The sequence below is a fragment of the Polyodon spathula genome, chromosome 19 (genome assembly GCF_017654505.1).
Source record: "Polyodon spathula isolate WHYD16114869_AA chromosome 19, ASM1765450v1, whole genome shotgun sequence".
Lineage (NCBI taxonomy): Eukaryota > Metazoa > Chordata > Actinopteri > Acipenseriformes > Polyodontidae > Polyodon > Polyodon spathula.
The window spans coordinates 2,846,390-2,867,174 of NC_054552.1; the positions used below are offsets into that span (position 1 = coordinate 2,846,390).

The 20,785-nt window shown below is 37.7% G+C and overlaps 2 protein-coding genes across 3 annotated transcripts; both read right to left on the reverse strand.

The window, feature by feature from the left end:
• Positions 1-1,243: 1,243 nt before the first annotated feature.
• On the reverse strand, positions 1,244-9,873 carry LOC121294812 (histone-lysine N-methyltransferase PRDM9-like). Its single transcript, XM_041218912.1, has 10 exons — positions 9,836-9,873; positions 8,505-8,594; positions 7,909-8,180; positions 6,325-6,386; positions 5,919-6,175; positions 5,152-5,814; positions 4,474-4,554; positions 4,186-4,290; positions 2,651-2,713; positions 1,244-2,042 (listed from the first exon to the last, which is right to left on the reverse strand). The coding sequence occupies exons 2-10, from the start codon at positions 8,587-8,589 to the stop codon at positions 1,906-1,908; spliced, it is 1,725 nt and encodes a 574-aa protein (XP_041074846.1). The 5' UTR covers positions 8,590-8,594; positions 9,836-9,873; the 3' UTR covers positions 1,244-1,905.
• Positions 9,874-12,132: 2,259 nt separating this feature from the next.
• LOC121294271 (7-dehydrocholesterol reductase-like) lies at positions 12,133-20,304 on the reverse strand. Of its 2 annotated transcripts, none has more exons than XM_041217835.1 (8): positions 20,194-20,304; positions 18,140-18,252; positions 17,239-17,461; positions 16,079-16,169; positions 15,571-15,784; positions 14,879-15,083; positions 13,058-13,189; positions 12,133-12,683 (listed from the first exon to the last, which is right to left on the reverse strand). In XM_041217835.1, exons 2-8 carry the CDS (start codon positions 18,244-18,246, stop codon positions 12,219-12,221), a joined length of 1,437 nt encoding a protein of 478 aa, XP_041073769.1. In that variant the 5' UTR covers positions 18,247-18,252; positions 20,194-20,304; the 3' UTR covers positions 12,133-12,218. The 2 variants fall into 2 exon arrangements, with proteins under 2 accessions (XP_041073769.1, XP_041073770.1); XM_041217836.1 differs by lacking the exon at positions 20,194-20,304 and adding an exon at positions 19,312-19,402.
• Positions 20,305-20,785: the final 481 nt, after the last annotated feature.

The following is a 20,785-nucleotide window of genomic DNA, read 5'->3' on the forward strand; positions in this document are numbered from 1 at the left end:
GAGTCACGTGATTGGTTTATTAGAAATAAATCTGAGGTACCATGCAGATATCTTGCATTTTTGTTTTGACTTCTAACCATGGAGAATGTCAGAAGTTTATTTTTTTTCATGGTTTCTTAAAATCAAGACTGTAAATTACTGCTCCCTAGTGGAAATGATTTACCAAATCAGATTAGATTATGAAAACACAGTATCAGCTTTTTTCACTAACTCATGGAAACCAGCAAACGGGAAACCCTGCTGCTTATTTGTCCTGCCTTTTTGTATCACTATTACTTACATCAAGAACAAAATATAAACAAACAACAAACTCAAGATTACATTTTCGTTCCATAAATATTTTTTTTTTTCAAATGAAATTCTGACGTTCATATGCGTAAGGAAACAATTTTCTGTAAAGTATTTATATTCCTTGACTTTAAATTAAAACAGCGCAAAAAAATATGTAAGTTTAAGCATTATCATTTGCTTTGATGACAATATAATTTAAAACACTTGCTGGTTGTCCCTCTGGGCTTTTGGCACTTTTACATTGCAAACTGTTTAATCACAAAGGTGGTTCACTTGATTTTCCTCTTCTCCTTTTGTAGAGCAACCCCACTATTACAAATACAACCTTTGATACAAACAGACCTGCATCCATTAAAGGCAAATTGCAGATTCCTTATTAGCATTGGAAAGACATTCTTAATCATGGCACGATGAACACTGCATGTCTATTCACAACACAAAAGCATGGCTTTGAATACTGAGAAGGTCAACATTTAGGCAACTAAAAATATGCAGATGGGTGTATAGCTTTGTCTTTGAAAAAGACACGTTAAACTACGAACAAAGTAGAAATTCAGCTACCACTAAAATAAATAAATACAGTATTGTATATCACAGGGGTGACCAAACTTACTGCCCCTACGAGCCACATACCAAAATTTCCATATGGTTGAGAGCCACAAGACACATACTGTAAAACATGAAATGTTTGCGAGCAAGTCATTTTAAATACTAGCATTGTTGTGCAGTACAGTAGTTGTTAGGCTACCTCCAGATGGTAGCAAAATACACAACAAGGAATAGAACATTGTAGAGCCTACAGTTTGTGTGTAATTTGTATTTGTATGAGTGCTGCGTGTATTAAATACCTTTGAGTGCTTTGTGGATGACAAATGCACTTTTTATTTTGAATGGGATTACAGTACCTGCTCAGGACGAGATGCAAGATATGTAAATATAATAATTTTAGACCTGCAATATAACATTTAAACATGCATTCTCTAGTCTTGTGCCAACACTCCAATTTTATAAAAAGATTAAATCTGAATAAGGGCTTTTGGCATGAACGATATTCCATGCCACACAAAAGTCGTTAAATCAGCTTATTTACTGAACACCTTAAGCCTTAAATCTGATCCAGGAGGATATTCAGATGAAAATGTGTTATGATTTGTTTCGTAATGACGTTTGAGGTTGCTCGCCTTGTACACTCTACAGTGTGTAAGCGATGAGTTGCAGATGAGACACAGGTTTACTGTTTCCGGTGAAAGCAAACTCTTTCTGCCAGTCTGATTTAAAGCCTCATAAGTTTGTTTATTACTCGTGGAAGATTTACTCAATGCTATCGTCCTCACGAAATGAACAAGCACTTAATTCACAATTACGAAATTTACTTTCAACTGCACATCTGGCTTTCACACGGTCTCAACTAGCCCCAGTCTCCCCTATTCTTTCTTCAGTTAAATCGAGGAGCAACGTGTGCATCACTCAGCATTTCACCGGGAGCCGCATTTGAACAGCCCAAAAGCCGCGGTTTGGCCACCTCTGGTATATCATGTTAGAAAGGAAACTTTACAATCAATTAACTTCCAAGCAATCCCAATACAGACTACCAGTTTTTTATTTTACGAACACTCATTCTTTATCAACGTACGTTCCACTTTCTGATATTAATGCGTATTCCTCAGACCATGGTTCTTCTGAATTTTGTTCACTTTCACTGTTCGCACATTCAACTTCTGGGGTTTTCTTACATGATAAACTGCTGGAATCTGTAAAAGACAAAGATATTTTGTAAAACGAATCACTAGAAATTATTTGTATATGCATGAACGTGTCACATATAATTAACATACAATACTGGTTATTTAAACTTACTAACATACAGAGTACAAATTGAGAGCCAACAGGAAACTACAACTAAACCCTGTTTCTTGCTGTGGCATTTGTTGCCTGTTTTACCCTATGACAAATTGTACCTGTATCCCAGAATAGTCATGGTAGTCTTAATTGATTTGTTGTTATTAAATGGACAGAACTTTATTAACCACTGAACTTGAACTCTTGTTAATTTACGTTGTAAAGAAGACTTGATTATCGATTCAGGGCAACAGAAAATATATTTGAATGTGTTGAACTGGAGTTAAATGGGTATTAAAATATATACACTGGGATACACTGCCCTTGTGAGATGGATTGCTTATTAAAAATCACCTGCATTTGAAGTGAACGACCATTACATATTCAGGACAGCAATATACTTGATAAGCACAGTGTCTAAACGGAGTAAAATGAACAACAAATTCTCCTCCACAAATCTGCTCAGATCTCATCTCAAATATTATTTTTAATTAAAAATGTAGCTGTTAAATTGGTTAACCTTTATCTTCCTCCTCCTCCCTTCCATCAGGTCTTCTCTCGACAATCTGGGCTTTACAGCATGCTTCAAAAACAAAAACAAAAAACAAAAAAATTAAAAACTAGCTAAAACCCCTGTAACCACACCTTTACCTGAACATATTTTTCTAGCTTGCATTCTTGTCTAGTGTCAAACAGCCACTACCTAGTAAGATTTTCAACATCAATGGCAAACAACTATAATCCCCTTACTGCGGATCAAGTTTGCTGCAATATGTTTTTCAATTAGTAAATTCAAAATAAAACGCAAATTCTGTTGTTTTACAAAGACTGAAAAGGAATATTCCAGTTCAGTACCTTGTGAATGTATGTGAAAAGCGATTTATTAAAATGAAACTGATTATTCACTTTGGTAAAAGGTGTGCACTGAAAGTTTTCCTAACAATTAACATAGCATGGTAGAAGCAGGTTCGTGACTCCTCCCTTTGTGTTACCTCCCCACACTGGTATGTGTGTTTGTGTATGTGTAGAGGCTAGCAAATCCAAAGTTTTGACTTTAAACTGGTCTCGAATCTTCTCCCTGACGTCATTACCTTTTGCAAGTGCAGTTTTTATGAAGTCATGGTTTAAATTTTATACTCGTCATCTTTACTAACATGGAACAATCGACTGTACAAGTGTAAGGGCCGTGGTGTAAAAATGTCAACGCCTAGCACTTGGTCTTTTTGTGATGATACCATGACCAATTAATTATGTTTATTTTATTGTTCAGGGTAGGCACTGAGAAATGGGACCACCCTGACAACACAGCAAACCATAGCACATACTTAACAAATGTAACAAAAAAAATAGGTTTACCAGCCAGAGATTCTGCCAGGAATCTGCAAAGCTTCTGTGACAGCGCTGACACCTGTAGGGTTTCTCCCCAGTATGACAATGGATGTGCACCTTCAGGCGAGTGCTACGATAAAATCCTTTTCAGCAGAAGCTACAAATAAAAGGCTTGTGACCCGTGTGTGTGCGGAGGTATTCGTTACGGTTTGATTTCTCAGAGAACGACTTTCTGCATTTGCGTCAAGAAAAGGGCCTCTCTCCTGTATGGCTATGCATATACTGGGTAATAATGCTTCTGGGTAAAAATCCTTTCACAATGCCCACAAATGCAACTAGCACTGTCCCCAGACGCTGCCTCTTCTTCTGCCTGCTATGAATCATGACCAGTATATGTGTCCGCTTTGTTTTCTATTTTCTCACCACAGTCACTGCTGACTGAATCCTCAGAACCAGTATGAACAACATTGTCATCTTGTGTAAATCCATCATTTGATTCTGATGAAAATAAATACATAAATAAATGTCACCTTCCGAAAATACAAATATGCACCACATACATTTTTTGCCACTAATAGTTATTTATTTTAAACTCTTTTTTTTCTCCCTATTTTGGGTATTGTATTTAACATAATTAAGAAGAGCTGTTTATTGGGAGTTAGAGGTCAACAGACAAGTTACTGTTCCTAAAACTCAACCTGCAACATCAATATTAAAATTATATACCTTCTTGCTTAACATCTTCATTTGTGTACATGCTGTCTTCACTGCCAAAGCGTCGCTGTGAATCTGCGTTCACGTGTGTCTTTGGAAAATACAGTTTGGTGCAAGCTAAAAAATAATAAAGGCTGTAGGTGTTATATATACAATCAAATGTTACTGTTTTATTTTAGAAATACTTTGGTCAAGGTGTATACAAATACCAAGTGTAATAACAGAACTCTTTGCACTTTACCACAGAATCGCACATCCCTTTTCTACATGATTTAAAAAATAAAAAAGTGTAATACGTACCTTTATAATCTTCAATATTATAATTCTGTGTAGTTTCATAGGGCTCAGGGTCCACAGGTACAGGTTTTGTTTTGTTCTTTCCTGTGCAGTTCAAAGATGTAATCACTCAAAATAGGGAATCATCTACTTTGCAATCTAGCAGCTGTTTAAAAACACATAGCTTGGTTCCTTCCATTATATACAGTACCATATTTCAACTGGTTCACTTGAGAATTTGTGAGGGGAAGCAATCAGACCTACTGGTTCTGTGGACAATACAGTACTTTCAAAAATGGTCCTGTATGTTGCAGGTGGGACAGCCCCAACTGAACTTACTCGCCATCCCACAGTTGCTTGGGGTTTGGAGTTGGCCTCAATAGTAGAAAAACCTTGTTTTCCACAATTATCTTTGCTTTAAAATAGAACGTTAAACAAATCATGTATGCTAAAGACAATAACTAGGGAGTACAAAAGTTGCTGAAGCATGCAGCACAAGCAGTTAAAGCCTAAATAAACTCAAACTGAAAAGAAGCATGTTTCTGACCCCACATGAAATTTCAGCCAGCTTTTTTGTAGTGACCTTTTAGCATGTCTAAAAACCAACTATTTTCCTAGTGGGCAGGGAATTAGGAAGGCGGATATAATGGACAGCCTTGCTTTCACTTGCACCGGAAAGGAATAGGTTGGATGTTTGCTTACCTAAATGATACATTACATGTTTCCGAAGTGTAGAAGAGTCCATAAATCCTTTGTTACATTTAGGGCAGGTATAGGGTCTCTCTCCCGTGTGACAGCGGAAATGAATCTTGAGATGCGTACTGCGGTTGAACCGTTTGCTGCACACACTGCATACATAAGGCCGCTCCTCTGTGTGAATGCGTCTGTGCTCTGTGAGGTTTGTTTTTTGGGCAAAGCCCTTGCCACAGATATCGCATTCAAACGGTTTCTCCCCAGTGTGTGTGCGAATGTGCATAGTCAAACGCGCCTTCAGTGTAAAAAGTTTCCCACAGTATTCACAAGATAACCGGTTCTTTTCCTTATGGCACACTTTCAAATGTCCTTGCACAGCTGCCCCGTCCTGTTCAGCAGTATCAGGATTGTTTTTAAGCTTACAGTTTGTTGTGGTGTTTATGACTGATCCACAGTTGTACTGTAGAAGGTTTTGACTTGTTTTTTTGACCTTGATACTATTGGTTTCTTTTATAAAAAAACCTTTCATTTGGGCCAAAATCTTGAAATTGTTGCTCTTTGATAATTCTGCTTGAATCTTTTCACTGGGCCCCAATGCCTTCCCTCCTTTTATCTGGGGTTTTCTTCTTTGTATAGAGTTCCACTTTTTCAGAGTCTTATCAGTTTCCTCTGCTTCTCAGTGAAAAATAAAAAAAAAACACAAAAAATATATATTTAAACAGTAGCAGTAGATGGAAAACCTAGTAAAAAAAAAAATATAGAACAGCTACACTTACCGTTTTCAAGTGTGAGATTATTTTCCCTTTTCACTTTTGCAGAGAAGGCATCTGTTCCCGTTTGGGAAGATGAATCTACGACATTCATTTGTTTCAGTAGCCGATGCGTCTTTGACGGGAGGACATGGCCCTCTTCGTGCCAGATTAGCAGTTCCTGTGCAGGTTCAATTGGTCTGCACACACGATAATAGATTCTACCACGGTACCAACACAGGACCAGATTTTTCCCTTCTCGTGTTTTTGCATGATTTACAAACCTGTGAAATAGACAAATTGTGGTATTAAACCATTTAAATAAATAATTATAAATAGAAAACTTTTTCCTCAAGGCAAGGTAAATCTAACATAACTGGAGTTGGTATGTACAGTAAACAAGTTAAAACACCCTGTCCAAATCTTAACTCACTTCATCCAGTTTAAATTTGATTCTGCAATTGAACTCAAACAGCCCATGGACTGGTCTTTAATCTGTAAAAAAAAAAAAAAATTATAATACCTGCAGTATTTAGGCATTGCAATATCATCTGGGTGTAATGCTAATTAGGGTATTGCAATCTCAATACCAATTGCAAGAACTGAATTCTTCCATAATGCATCTGTACAACCCTAATAAATCTAATTGCAACACATGAAAAACTATATATATACACACACATATACACACACACATACACACAGTGCCTTGCTAACGTATTCAGACACCTGACCATTTCTCTCATATTACTGAATTACAAATGGTACATTGAAATTTCATTCTGTTTGATATTTTATTTTTAAACACTGAAACTCAAAATCAATTACTATAAGGTGACATTGGTTTTATGTTGGGAAGTATTTTTAAGAAAAATAAAAAACTGAAATATCTTGCTTGCATAAGTATTCAACCCCCACACATTAATATTTGGTAGAGCCACCTTTCGCTGCAATAACAGCTTTAAGTCTTTTGGGGTAAGTATGTACCAGCTTTGCACACAGTGTCGGTGTGATTTTGGCCCATTCTTCTTGGCAGATTTGCTCCAGGTTGTTCAGGTTGGTTGGACAACGCTTGTGGACCACAATTTTCAAATAGTGCCACAGATTCTCAACGGGATTGAGATCGGGACTTTGACTGGGCCACTGTAGGACATTCACCTTTTTGTTCTTGAGCCACTCCAGTGTTGCTTTGGCCTTGTGCTTGGGATCATTGTCCTACTGAAAGGTGAATTTCCTCCCAAGCTTCAGTTTTTTAGTGGACTGAAGCAGATTCTCTTGCAGTATTTTCCTGTATTTCGCTCCATCCAGTCTTCCTTCAATTGTAACAAGATGTCCAGTCCCTGCTGATGGGAAGCATCCCCACTCCTTCAAAGTGATTGTTGGCCTCTCTGTGGCTTCTCTCACAAGTCTCCTTCTTGTTTGAGCACTGAGTTTTGAGGGATGGCCTTTTCTTGGCAGTGCCTGGGTGGTGTGATGCAGCTTCCACTTTCTGATTATTGATCCAACTGTGCTCACTGGGATATCCAAACACTTGGATATTATTTTGTACCCTTTCCCTAATCTATGCATTTGTATTACTTTATCTCTAACTTCTGTAGAATGCTCTTTGGTCTTCATTTTCCTTCAGATTCACAGCCTTACCAATGATCCTTCAACAATGGGGTTTTTATCCAGAAAATGTGACAGCAACTTTAATGGTTCACAGGTGGAGGCCAATGGTAAGGTAATTGTGTCCTCGTAAGGGCAATTTCTTTCATCGGTGCAAACTGGGAGCTTACACAGTACAGGGGTTGAATACTTATGCAAGCAAGATATTTCTGTTGTTCTTATTGAATTGTTTTACTGGAATTTGAACTTAGGAAACACTATTTTTAATGATTCGATCTTACTGTTTCTTTAATACATATTTTGTATATAGGATTTGGGCTAAAGTTGGTGGTTGATTTAATCTATTCGTATTTTTCTCATACGAATAATGTATATTCATTAATAAACACATGAAATATTGAATCCTCACCATCTGTGCAAACAGTTTTGTAGGAGATTCTTCACCCACATTGGGCTCACCTTCAAAGGGACCGAATAAAACTCCAACTGGGATGGTCATTACTGTACACCAGATCCCAAGCCCATCCTCTTGATTCCGTGACGGTCCAACAGCAAGTCCATATGGAATTGTATAAAAAGCCCTGCAGGGTGTCCCCATTTCAACAGGAGTATCGTGGAGAAAAACTGGAGGCCCATGTACAGGACAGGTATCAATAAAATATTCCTGGCAGTCTTCACAGACTACAATAAAGGAACAAAAAAACAAAAGGTAAATTTCCAACTCTGAATAACCTGGCTATGTACATTCATTCTGGCTGATGGTGACTAAATAAATTATCCAAAACGACTGATCATATTAGCAAGGACAGATTACAACATGAGTTAATATCCATATAAGTTTGTCCTATATATTACATACCCATATTTTGTAACTTGTAATTTAGCGTTGGACTGTGAAGTGTCACTGAGTGGTTTACATAATCTGTAAAAGGGCACCACAAGTTGAAAAAAATAAATAAATAAAAAATCACCTCTGACTACTCACAATCACATGATACTACTTACATAAAAAATCCTCTTGGTTTACATTACTTTGGTTCACTCCGTGATCTTTGGTTTTATACATCTTATTTTGCTGATCTGTGTCCATGTGGTCTGGAAAACAGGCACAGTTCATTTGCAACATGCACAGTATTATCAGACAAGGAAATCCAGTTGCTCAAAGTTGTGCAAACCAATCAATCAATTTTGCTTCTTCTCTATTAGCTTTATAAACATGATCACCAGTCTCCCTTATAGTGTGGTGATTGTTTCTTGTTCTTACACTTTAAAGTCAATTCAGTATGTACATATTCCAAATTGAAGTACACAACCTTCAACAGATTAAGACAGAAGAGGACCAGAGGGTGCGTGTGCTTCTTTAAATTTTTATTCTAATGCAACATGCCCTGTAAGTTTTCTATCTATGGTAAGGTGTATTCTGTGGGGAGTTAGAAACCTATGGCAGAGGCATATTACTGTTCTCTCTCTCTCTCTCTCTCTCTCTCTATATATATATATATTATATATATATATATATATATATTAAGTTCATATTGTGTTCAGAGAGAGAGAGAGAGAGAGAGAGTAGAAGCGGCAACAGGTGTATATTATTAAAAAAAGAAAACACATACTCTTTAGTATTAGGTCAGTCTGATTTGTTAAACCGATCAGTCATCAATATTAGACTCAAGATGTATTTAGTTATAGGTCTAAATAAATGTGGATTATTAAAACGTCTTAAGATCGCCAGTAATTTGATCTTGGTGGTTTATCAAAAACAAAAACAAAAACGTTACATTTCAATTGAATGATCTTGGTATATTTTCTGTATGAATGATATTTTAATAATTTAAACCAAATTCTTGAGCTTGGCTTTAATTAACATTGACTATTTGGTTGTGGTGAATACAACGCAAATCACTTCCACCTTTGTCCAAAAACAGACGCCAAAAATCTAATGGTGCAAGAGCTCGCTCTCCTCTTTTCATTTCATTTCATTTCATACATGGTATTTTGAACCGTACAAAAAGCTGCAGCGAGTTGTTGATAAATGAGGACACCGTACCGTTAATTAACGGAGTTTTCAGCGACCACAAACCATTGTGAGGAAACGCTGTAAATACAGTACAGTCGTCACATCATCTGTCTTGCTTGTGTGGCAGCCAGTGCCAGACCTGTCTGCTTTTGTCTTCTTCATAAACAGTACACTTCGATCCACGAAACTTCCAAATATTGTAATACTTCAAAATAATATGCACCCATTGGATGGCCGTTTCCATTGTCTTGCATATCCCCGCTCCCTCATCGTCGGTGTTATTTTTAAATGCCTTGCTTATTTAAACGTAAACACAAACCTCTATATCGGCAGCAGCTCTCCACCCCCTCCTTAGCAACCAGCCCAGTACTTCTTCTATAACTTTATTTAAACGTGCCCAGATGAACAAAGCACACGGGTTTGGAGACCATAGGCGCATAACTTTATTTAAAATGATACAGATCAAGGTCAGACTGTCTTGGACAGAATTAAAAGATAAAAAGACGATATCTGAGTAAAAATAGGTTTACCACCCACCAACAGCAACTGTATTTTATAGTGGCGCCGCTGTAGAATGCATGCATTGTATTTTTATATAGTCACAGTTCCTGTATATTTTAATCGAAAGTTATCACCATCTTTAATATTTAATATTTTGTAAATCTCAAATGTCATATGTGGCAAGCTGCATTGTGGATATTACATTATTCCTGTGGGCTAAAAAAAAAAAAAAAGATGAACTTTTACATCGGTCACGACACCATTGCATATAAATTTTGATTTGTTCTTTTTTATTATTAAAAAACGAACCCCAGTGAACTAACTCCACAGCACCTGTCCCACAAAGTTTGGTTTAATGTTTATAAGCGACTTATTTTCAGTAATGTGTTGGGATGTGCATCTGGGTGGAAATTAAGATTCTTAACTGGCTGAATACCACTGTTTGCAGGAGTGCTGAAAATTACCCTGCATTTGTGTGGTAAATGCTGAAGACCTACTGAATGGCTGCGTACCTGCAAAAAAAACCTTTATAAAAAGAAAAATGCCATTGTTCCTCATCTGCTTTATTTAGTCCCCAATAAATGTTAAGGTACCACAGAAGAAGTCAGTCCTTTTATGTTAATCGTTAGCCAGCTTGGTTAATGAAGCAGATTTGCAGCACCAACGGACTGAAGAGTTGCCAGTTTGGACAGTGTCAAATACTTGGATAAAAAAAAAAAGGAAATGTTAAAACTTTCTAAAAGGCGATTGCTAGGCTCCGACAAAAGCTGTATGTCTATGGTGGTCTCGTTGAGGACATGAAAAAAAATACGCTGAGATCACAAGATAATTTACAGCGCGAGTGTGACATAACATTTCTATGTATTTGTTTCTTCCACTGTTATTTTGAGCCACCACACATTTCAGTTGACTGAAGTGCAAATAACTTCAGAGGCAGTAACCTAGTTCCATGCTGAGGGTTGTGACTTTTATATTTTGTGTTGATTTACTGAGTGAGATCCCAGTTAACACTGCAATGCTATACATTTCTTTAAAGCAGGAATAGGGTAGTGATACAGATATTTAAAATTCTTTCTATTTTCTCTTGTCAAAAATAATTCTGTATTGATGTGAACATGCTTGTGTCCCATTTACAATGGCAGTGTTCAACCAGGATTTTCACCAAATGAATATATATATAGTCTATATTTAACATACACACACACACACACACACACACACACACACATATATATATATAATTTTTTCAGTTTTTAAGTGAACCATTTCTTCTTGAATATGTACTGATTCCCATAGTCATTGTCATAAATAGTCATTAGGCTACTTGAAACTGCAGGTGTTTTATGTTGGGTGTTATGAATTACATAAATAAATGTAGTTGACTACCAGGCCATTTCAGTGTACATTATAATGACAAAAATATGCACAAAATCTCAAATGTGTAACACAGTAGCATGCAATAGTGAAACACTTCAGAAAGTTTTGAAAAAGTGTATATATATTACACTTACAAAAACTGGTTTAGAAAAACAAATAGACAAGATTTTTGTTTTGTTTGATTTTTTTGTTAAAGGGTCCCGTGGTTCTAAATTTGTAAATGGGATTTTTGGATTTCAAAACAAAGGTCTGTTTTGTGAAAGAAAAATAAAAAGGCACACAGACCTTGAACTGATCAGGGTACATAACTATTATTTTTGTCAAAATACAAGACATTGCTGGTTAATAAAAACATAAACTATGTTTTTAAATATATTCCTTTTTAGACAGATATGACTATCCACATGAAAACCAAGCTAAATCTGGCAGCACCTAACTTTATCCATTGTTAAATATGTAAGCTGTCAGCATTTCACAGGTTTCCTTTGATTGTTTACCTTGGTTTTCTCTGTGGTGTCCCATTTTGGGAGATGGTAGTCTTTTCCTATAACAGTTCAATTATATCCAATAACCTCCTCCCAAACACCAAAACAAAAAAACCCAATTCCAATATACAATATAAATGTAATGAAACACGGATGGAAATAAGACTCCAATTGCATAGCAGCTTCACCTGTTCCAGGTTTTACTACGAGCTTGATTAGCCACAGTGTACAGGCAACAAGCTCAGGTGTGTCTGATTAACCTCATAGCAAAACCAGGAATGGATCAAACCGCTATGCAATTGGGGGTGTTATTTCCATCCCTGATGTAAAATGTGAATTCTAGAAAATGGCAGGTAAAATCCGACAGGGCACTGCGTCTGTGTAGCGCTTCCAGCCTGTGCCGTACTTGCTGGAGCAGCGGTGTTCGTCACGGATACAACGGTGCACCAGCAGGATTGTCATGTAGATGATGTAGAAATAAGGAAGGAGGTGGCCGAAACCACAGGCCAGGCAGTAGGACAGGGACCCCATCAGGTCACCGGTGTAATTGAAATGGCGCGCCACCCCCCAGAAGCCAGAGATCATGAGCTTGCTCTGGTGTTTCGTGCCGTCGACAGAGGTGTAGGAGCACTCAATGTACGCTGGTTTCCTGCCCCAGATCTTGCAGTTGCCGTCAGTGCGGCGAAACAGGTCCTTCTGATGATTGGTCATCCTGAAGATATAGTAGCCGACGAGGCCCAAGAGTAGGACTCCAACAACATTAGAAGTAGAAAGCTGGACTGGATTGTAGACCAGGTACAGTCCCTGGGGGCAGAGGTGGGTGGAGTATTTAGTAAATTGCTTAACTTTCACCTTTCACCTTTCTTTTATCAGTTTTCTGACGTCTACAAAAGCATTTGAGTCAACATGCCCGTATACAGTAGCTGTCTCTAAGCTTGCTTTTGGCTAAATGTTATTTACATTGTGTTTGATTTCCCAATTCCACGTCTGATGACGCCAACTCCTCCATACTACAAAATCAGAGTAGATAACCATGTTGAAAGTTAATATCCTCACAGTGTAATCTGCATTATATAGTAGGGATCTGTATTGTACAGAAGCAAAGTTCCCCTAACTCTGATGTTATTATGCTCCGTAAAGAACTAGCGGCTATCAAGATCACTTGAGCAGTTACATACCTGGAGCGTGTAGAGGAAGGGGAGCCACACACAGTCTCCCCAACCAAGGTACCACCCAAAATGATCATGGCAGATGTCAATGGTTTTCAGGTACCAGGCTTCATTCCAAAAGAAATCCAACACGTAAATACCCTGTCAAAAGCAGACTGTTAGTAATCACTCTAATAAATACAAGTCTTTGTGGAGATGATAATAGTGAAACACCTTTCAAAGATAATTGCCATTGCCTGCCTTTGATGATAATGTTCTGAGTCAAAAAAGAAAAATCTGCGTTATTCAGTGAGTAAAATAAGAGCTGAAAATGAGTTTTCACTGCCACATTATAAGACATACAAACAGTACTATTGGGTATCAGTTAACACAGGAAATATTTATTGTTGTTCTTGTTACAATTTTGTATCGCTTCATGTTGTACTTTAGATTATAACTTTAATTATTCTTGAATTGCAACCTTGTATTACAGTGTAACATGTGTAAGTCGCTTTGAATAAATATGTCCGCTAAATAAGCAAGTTCCAAGCTTACCAGTGCCATTAATCAATAAAACATACACCCCCCCCACTCGATCTATTGCAGGTGTCGGGGTCCAATATAAATCTGCAATATATCGAGGGCCGCGATATAGCGAGACCCATAGAAAATCAGCCCTCGTTTTATCGGGGGCGTCAGGGTCCAGTATAAATCCTCTACACAACCTGCTTTTGCTCGTTTTCGTATAAAAAGCAGAACACCTTTTTATTTAGTAAGCGGCCGGTAATTGCTTCTCATCAACTTGAGTCCAATTAATTTCATGAGTCTTCCTCTGCTTTCTCAAATGCACAAAACCGCTTCATTGAAAGAATCCATTCACTACATAGGAGGCTTGTTGCTAGGGAGCTGACGTCACTGCCCTGTGACTTTTGCTAGCGCATTGCTGCCAAATGTAAACACCTCGCTGGCCAAAATAAAAACCAAGCAGATATTTAATTTGCTTTGTGTTATTGTGCAATACGTATATTTATATGATAACAGTTCGATATTTTGCTTTGTGTTATTGTGCAATACGTGTGTATATGATAACAGTTCGATATTAATTTTTAATTGTTTTGTATATTGTTTTTTGTGATGTGACGGCTACTGTTTAACTAGAGCTGCAGCATTCCAGCTACAATTGCTCTGACTGTTTGACCCACTTTGTACAGAGGAATGCCAGCTTTTACACATTTTGAATAAATTGGAAACCAGTTTCCTACTGTTCTTTGGCAGTTGTAAGACACTGAAATGGTCCAAACACTGTGATCTGTTTCAGTGTTTCCGACAGCCCTGCTGTTTCAGTCTCATCTTGTTTACGTTTCCTTGCATTCAATTTATGTTTAGCGCTTCCCATGTGTTCTACAACTGTCTGCCTATGAGTGTAATCTATAGCCTTGCTGCCTGAAGTATAAAACAGCACACTACCATCAAAGTGAAATTCGTCCTTGCCAAACTTGATCTTTAGGGGTGATTATTCTGATTGTTTTCTGCATCTTTGAACAGCTCTGAATACTGAAGTAAACTGAACTTGACTACCAGAAGCAGTTTTATTAGACAGGTATGTTTATGTAAATTTAAAGCAAAGTCGCCTGTGTTAATGTTTATATATTATACATGTATTGATACGGTTATTATCAAACAAAAATAAATAAATAGAAAATTCACGTTTTTCCGTATTATTCCGCAGCAATCGGATTCTAGGATCCCTGCTTATAACTACAGGTTAGGCCACCTGGTATTTGCAAACTAGCACAATAAACCAAGCCCAAAAAGGTACATTTTGTACCAACTACTTGTTTGAATCCTTACCTGGAGAACGTTGACCAGGATCATGGAGTTGGTCACCCGACCGTAGAGCTCCTGCTGTTTGGCTGCATAGGAGAGGTTGATGAGGGTCCAGGCTATGATTCCAGGGCGTCCGTTGAAGAAGAGCTTAAAATCGAACCAGCTCCCAATCCTGGGATTAAACTCCACTCCCATCATGTAATTGTAGAAGAAGTTCCCAGTGAATTTGCTGAAAGATTTAAGAACAAATTGGTTCCATTTCAAGACTATATAATGCTAGTTCCTGAAGCTTCAACCCCAATGATATTTGCATTTCTTTCATTCCTGGCATTAATCATAGAAGATCAAGTCTTTCTATGCATACTGTGTCTAGTGTAAAATATAGCTGTCATAAAAGAAGCATCCAAAATGGGAACTAAAACTAAACCCCCACTGAAAAACCTCAAAAGACGTCTCTGCTAAACAGCAAGAACCTACTCAGGAAACCCTAACCACTGAGATAAAAATGAGGAATCTGACACAGATTTTCTTTTCTCCTTACAAAACCAAAGTGGCAGGGATTTGACAAGAATTGCAGGGCAAATGCCTCTGATTTCTACTGGCAAGAAACAGTGTTAAAGAGCCAAGCCAGACTGTGTTTTGCAATGAGGCAGAATGCGAAGGCTGACCTTCAGTTACTATATTTGGATTTTTAGGCTGTAGTTCAAAGCACTTACCAGTCTTTTGCATTTGTGGGAAACAAGTACGCCTTAATAAAAGCAAAAGTGGAGACAGAATAGCCCAAGATATTGGCGCACCAAAGCAGTGGAATCCAGTTATCGAAAATGATAGTAGGGGAAAACCATTTGAAGTAGTAGGCATTTGCAAACCAAACAGCGTGAGTTACAATCCAGCACTGTAAGCCATTGACCTCGTAGTTATTTACTGTGCCTACAAGACAAAAAACAAACAATAAAAACATTAAAAAGAGAACTGCTGTCAACATAAAAACAGGCAGCAAGTTTGATTTTAAAAGCACATGATAATGTATGAACATATCTATCCCTTTGAAAGAAATGAATAACACATATAGCAAAACTGAACATGTTTATATTGGACTATAAACAGCAGTAAGACATATAAGTGGTATCACTGGAATGACAATGGCAGGAACTACTATGTACTATACTGGACTCTGAATATCAATTTCTGGCTTCAAAGCCCACTGAAATGTGCTCTCCTCACCTGCCGGGGTGCGTGCACCTTCTTGAACCCCGCCCACATATCCTGGCAGAAACTTGTGACACAAATCTGGAAGGCACATGTACAGCACTATCTGAGAGTCAAGAGGGAGGAAAGAAGCAATATTAACATGCAGCAGAACACAGGAGAGTAAATGAACTATAAAATACTTCCTCAGTGGATCCACTGCGGTACTGCTTGTATATAACTATGGCCTATAGAATTAACTCATTTTGAAACCTGCTGATTAATGTTTACATTAACGTATTGAGTTACACAATACTTAGCAGTTTCCCCATATATTTAACAAAGAACTGACAATCGGAAAAATGTGACATTTGTGAAACCTAACATGAAATCATGTACTACTATTTCTCTCATTTGCTCTTTTCTATTCATATTGAGATAAATCTTAAGTGTATATAGTCAATACCCAATTAGTGGTAATAGATCTGGTAGGGGCCTGTAAAAACAGTGCTTAATGTCCCAAATACAGGCCTATATTTTCATTTATTCATTAGTGTGTGTATGTATGTATGTATGTATGTATGTATGTATGTATGTATGTATGTGTATATATATATATATATAATTTTTAAACTTCTTCGGGGCAAAACTAAGTCAACAAATGTTTTAGTTGACATCTCCATCATGACTTTTTGGATTTTTCAAGGTGGTGTTTTTGACTCTTCTCTGTGAAAGGTGAGTGTGAATTGGTTCATTGTTTTGAGGATGCATACATGACTGATAAAGGGTGACAAACACCAAGGTGTAAAATGGTAGTGATGGCGGTGGAACTAGCAACATTAAAATAAGATGCAAAACAAGGGGGAGAAGGGTTGCTACAAGAAACATGCTTTCCATAAAAATCCTATCAGTTTAGAGCTGAATGGATCCACACAGCAGACAAACACCATACACATACTGCATTGTTACAAGCTGACTAATCTACGGTCGCACTATGGCTGGGTCTAATGGGACTATGCCATACAGAAAACAGAACGTATTAAGTGAATACCATCTTATTTTCTTATAAAGGAGTGGGTTATAAAACATTGGTCTCCAGTCACAAAACTGCCTTTAAGGAATGTTTTTCCAGCCCTGGGGTGAAACGGCCACGGGATTAACATGGAGTTAATAGAGCATGTGACATAGATGCCGACCTGAAAGGTAACCCAGATGGAGTAGATTTTTGCAGCAGTCCAGGTGAAGGAAGGCGCCCGATTCCAGATATCTGGTAGACTGGATTTCCCTGTGTACAAGTCGGCTACGGGCTCAGTCACAGAGCAGTCGTACTGGTCACAGGCCATCACAAAATAGAACACTATGAAGGGAGCGAAACACAGCAACAAGATGACACTGATCAGCGAGAACCAGTCCACCTCCCTGCAAAAAGAAAAACAGGGTTCAGCTAGGCACCTCGCATTGCACATGGGCATTTAAAAAGGGGCTTCTTTAAAAGCTGTATTTTATTGCTATGAATGCGAAGCTGTGCAGATTTTTTGAAGACCAACAATCCTACCGAGGATTTAAATGCATGGTAGTTTTTAATTCTAAAACTGCACAAATGGTTAAAAACTATCTGAAAACGGCAGTCTGCTCTGTAAGAGATCAGTGACACAGCATTGCCCCATGTTTTACTCTTTGTTCTGGATGAGTACGAGGACAAAAGCACAACAGATTATTTAAATGATTTGGTTTCCTGGTTGTTAAGCGAGAGACTGTAAAAATAAACCCATCTAAATGATTTAATAGTTCCTGTGCCCAATGTATCTGCACCGCCTAACCAAAAGTGGGAGCTGCTGTACAGCATCAAAAGTTTTTCTCTTATATATATATATGAACATGTTAATGGGCTCTATACAAGAATGTTAAATGAAATGGTTACAGATATGATACCTGGAAATGGAGTAGACCTGTATTACACACTTCTACTGTACTTGTGGTAGACACATGAGAAATAATAGTAGTAAGTGGGATATTACTGATCACATTAGAATGCCCATGTGGAATATGCTGTTCTTTGATGCTGTGATGGATTCAGTAGCGCCTCTGCTTTCTTACCAGGCTCTGCCCCATTGTCCTAGCTGCTCCTTCTCACTGCCATTCACCCCGTTTGACACATTCTTGTTCCTCCGTTTAGTGGTGCCCGATGACTGGGAGGCAGCCATTTACCCCTGAAGAGGGGCCACAAGAGAAATGGTTTGTGTTGCATTGCAGGTATCAAACATATAGTTTCAAAGTGCAACTGTTACAATAAGCAACTGATTAAAGCAATTTCTCTACCCCATCACAGCGCAAGAATTCCGGTTAAACTAGGATCCAACTTAATATTGGCTTGACAAACAGTAAATACACACATTAGATAGCAATATAAACCAGCTTGAAAAAACATTATCATAAACCCACCGACTGCACTCAATAATATACCTGTAGTGTGCATAGCACACACTACTATACCATAACTCGCATAAAGTCAAATAAATCATTTTAAAATCCAGCAGATGTCAACTGCATGCCTTCAGTAGATTTCAATGTCCTGAATAAGATTACACCGCTTATCCAACTCCAGTGATAAGGCAGGGAAATGAACAGTGAATCATCAGATTTAGCAGCGCGGTACAGCACAGTGCTTGTCTTGTCTTGTCTTGTATAATGCTGTAGTCAGGAGTTAAAAGGGTTATACGAAAAGCATTACTGTTACTGTTGCTTTATGAAAACTATCTAGAAAACTGCTGTACATCTGTACTGATACAGTATGCAAATAGTGTAACACCTCTGTTTTGACACATTGGTTATTTGCTATCAGGACAGATGCAGACTTCAATCACAAACGCATTTCCTACTCCTTGTAAGTGACAATCTGACACGTTACACACAGCCCATTGAAACACTAGGACTGCACAATGTCACCAAAGCTGTGAAAACTTGAATGCAACAAACAACTGGATCCACTGGGCGTTTTCAAGGAAGCCAAGTATTTAAGGAGCCTAGAAAGAATAATAAATGTGTTGCCTGGGCTTTATTTAAGGCTGTAGGGTTGCTTTCTCTGAAAAGGCTTGCAAAGGTGACGAAGACATTCAATTGCAAGCTCTATTCCAACCTTATCTAATTGTACAGGCCAGCATTACTCTAAAACTGCACCGCCCATGTTTTTCAAACACAGCGAACTGGAAAAACCATCTAAACCAACAATCATGTCTCTAAAAGACCGAACTGCAAGTGTCACAAATTACCTTTGCACCCAGAACTGTGGACTCAGCAATAACTTGTTGAAGTCGTACCTTTTTGCACAAAGTACATATTGCACCAGATTCCATAATAGTCATAGTCAGGAAACATGATTCCTACTCTGTGTGTTGTTCTTCAGGTTTGCAATTAATGTTTATAGTATTAGTAATAACAAGGAGTGTCACAGCTGCAGCTGTAGTATATACACTGAAAAACACAACCGAAGTAAATGAGATATGATTATACAGTTCACATGTCTACTTGAATCGTGCACCTTCTCATACTACTTTTAAATAAGCTGTCAACAAGCACAAGTGTCTCATCATGCGGGGATTCAGAATTCTGTGTGGATACGGAAATCTGCTTAACACTCGTCTCCGCGATTCGCGGTTTTAATAAAAACAAAAGCATGCCTTGTGCAGTTGTTACCTGTGTAATAGTATGTGTACAAGCCGTCTTTTTCGACTGAGGCCGTCAGAATAGACACAAAATAAATAAATAATGATAACACTCAAAACATCAACTGCACAGACAAAGGCGAACTGCTCAATTGTCATGTTTAACCGTGCAACAGATCTGGCACAAAGAAAAGCACACGTTATGAGCAAAATACAATCTAAACAATAGTAAACAGTGCACAATTTGCAAGCTCCCTATTTAATAAATATTCCTGTAAATTAAATGTTCAATGTTCTCCTGTTGTGCTGTGGTGGTTGACTGTACGTTGTGGTTTAAAAAAACGCATCGGTGACATACAGCACTGTTAAAATAAATACCCCATACAGTTTAACTATTTCGTTCCTAACATTTTTTAAATGAACGAATTCAAACATGTTTTATTTATAAAATAGTTGACTACCCTACGAGATCACGTTTAATTGTCTTACCTTTATGATTTATTTTATTTTATTATTATCGATAAACTAACTCTTCCACTAGCCCAGATGTTCGTCAGCACTAAATACAAATTACTGTATTACAAAACACATCGCCCAGACTCCCTCCTCTGCATGGTTAATGAGCGCTGAAAATCCGACCAATCACTTGTCTGCTAGGACAGGCAACATAACCCTGTTGTGATACAGATTGGTCGGTTAGCATCAAACCACTCGCGTCCGATCGCGTCTGAAGCGACCTCCGTCTTTGATCAGGTATTCGCTACATTTCAGGCCAGCGTGCTGTTTATGTGATAGAATATGCCAACATGTATACAATCTTTTGCAGTACGTGCCAAAATATTACTATTTGTTTTGGTTCCAGCGAAGACAATTCTTCTGCGGAAACAAATACAAAAACCGCACCAACCTTGATTATTAGTAATGTTATTTGATATTTATTGCCAAGTAATAATAATAATAATAATAATAATAATAATAATAATAATAATAATAATAATAATAATACTAAAACTGTATGTGCTAATTGTTTAATGTATTAATGTTAATCAGATGATGGACAGATACATCACTCTTGCATTAT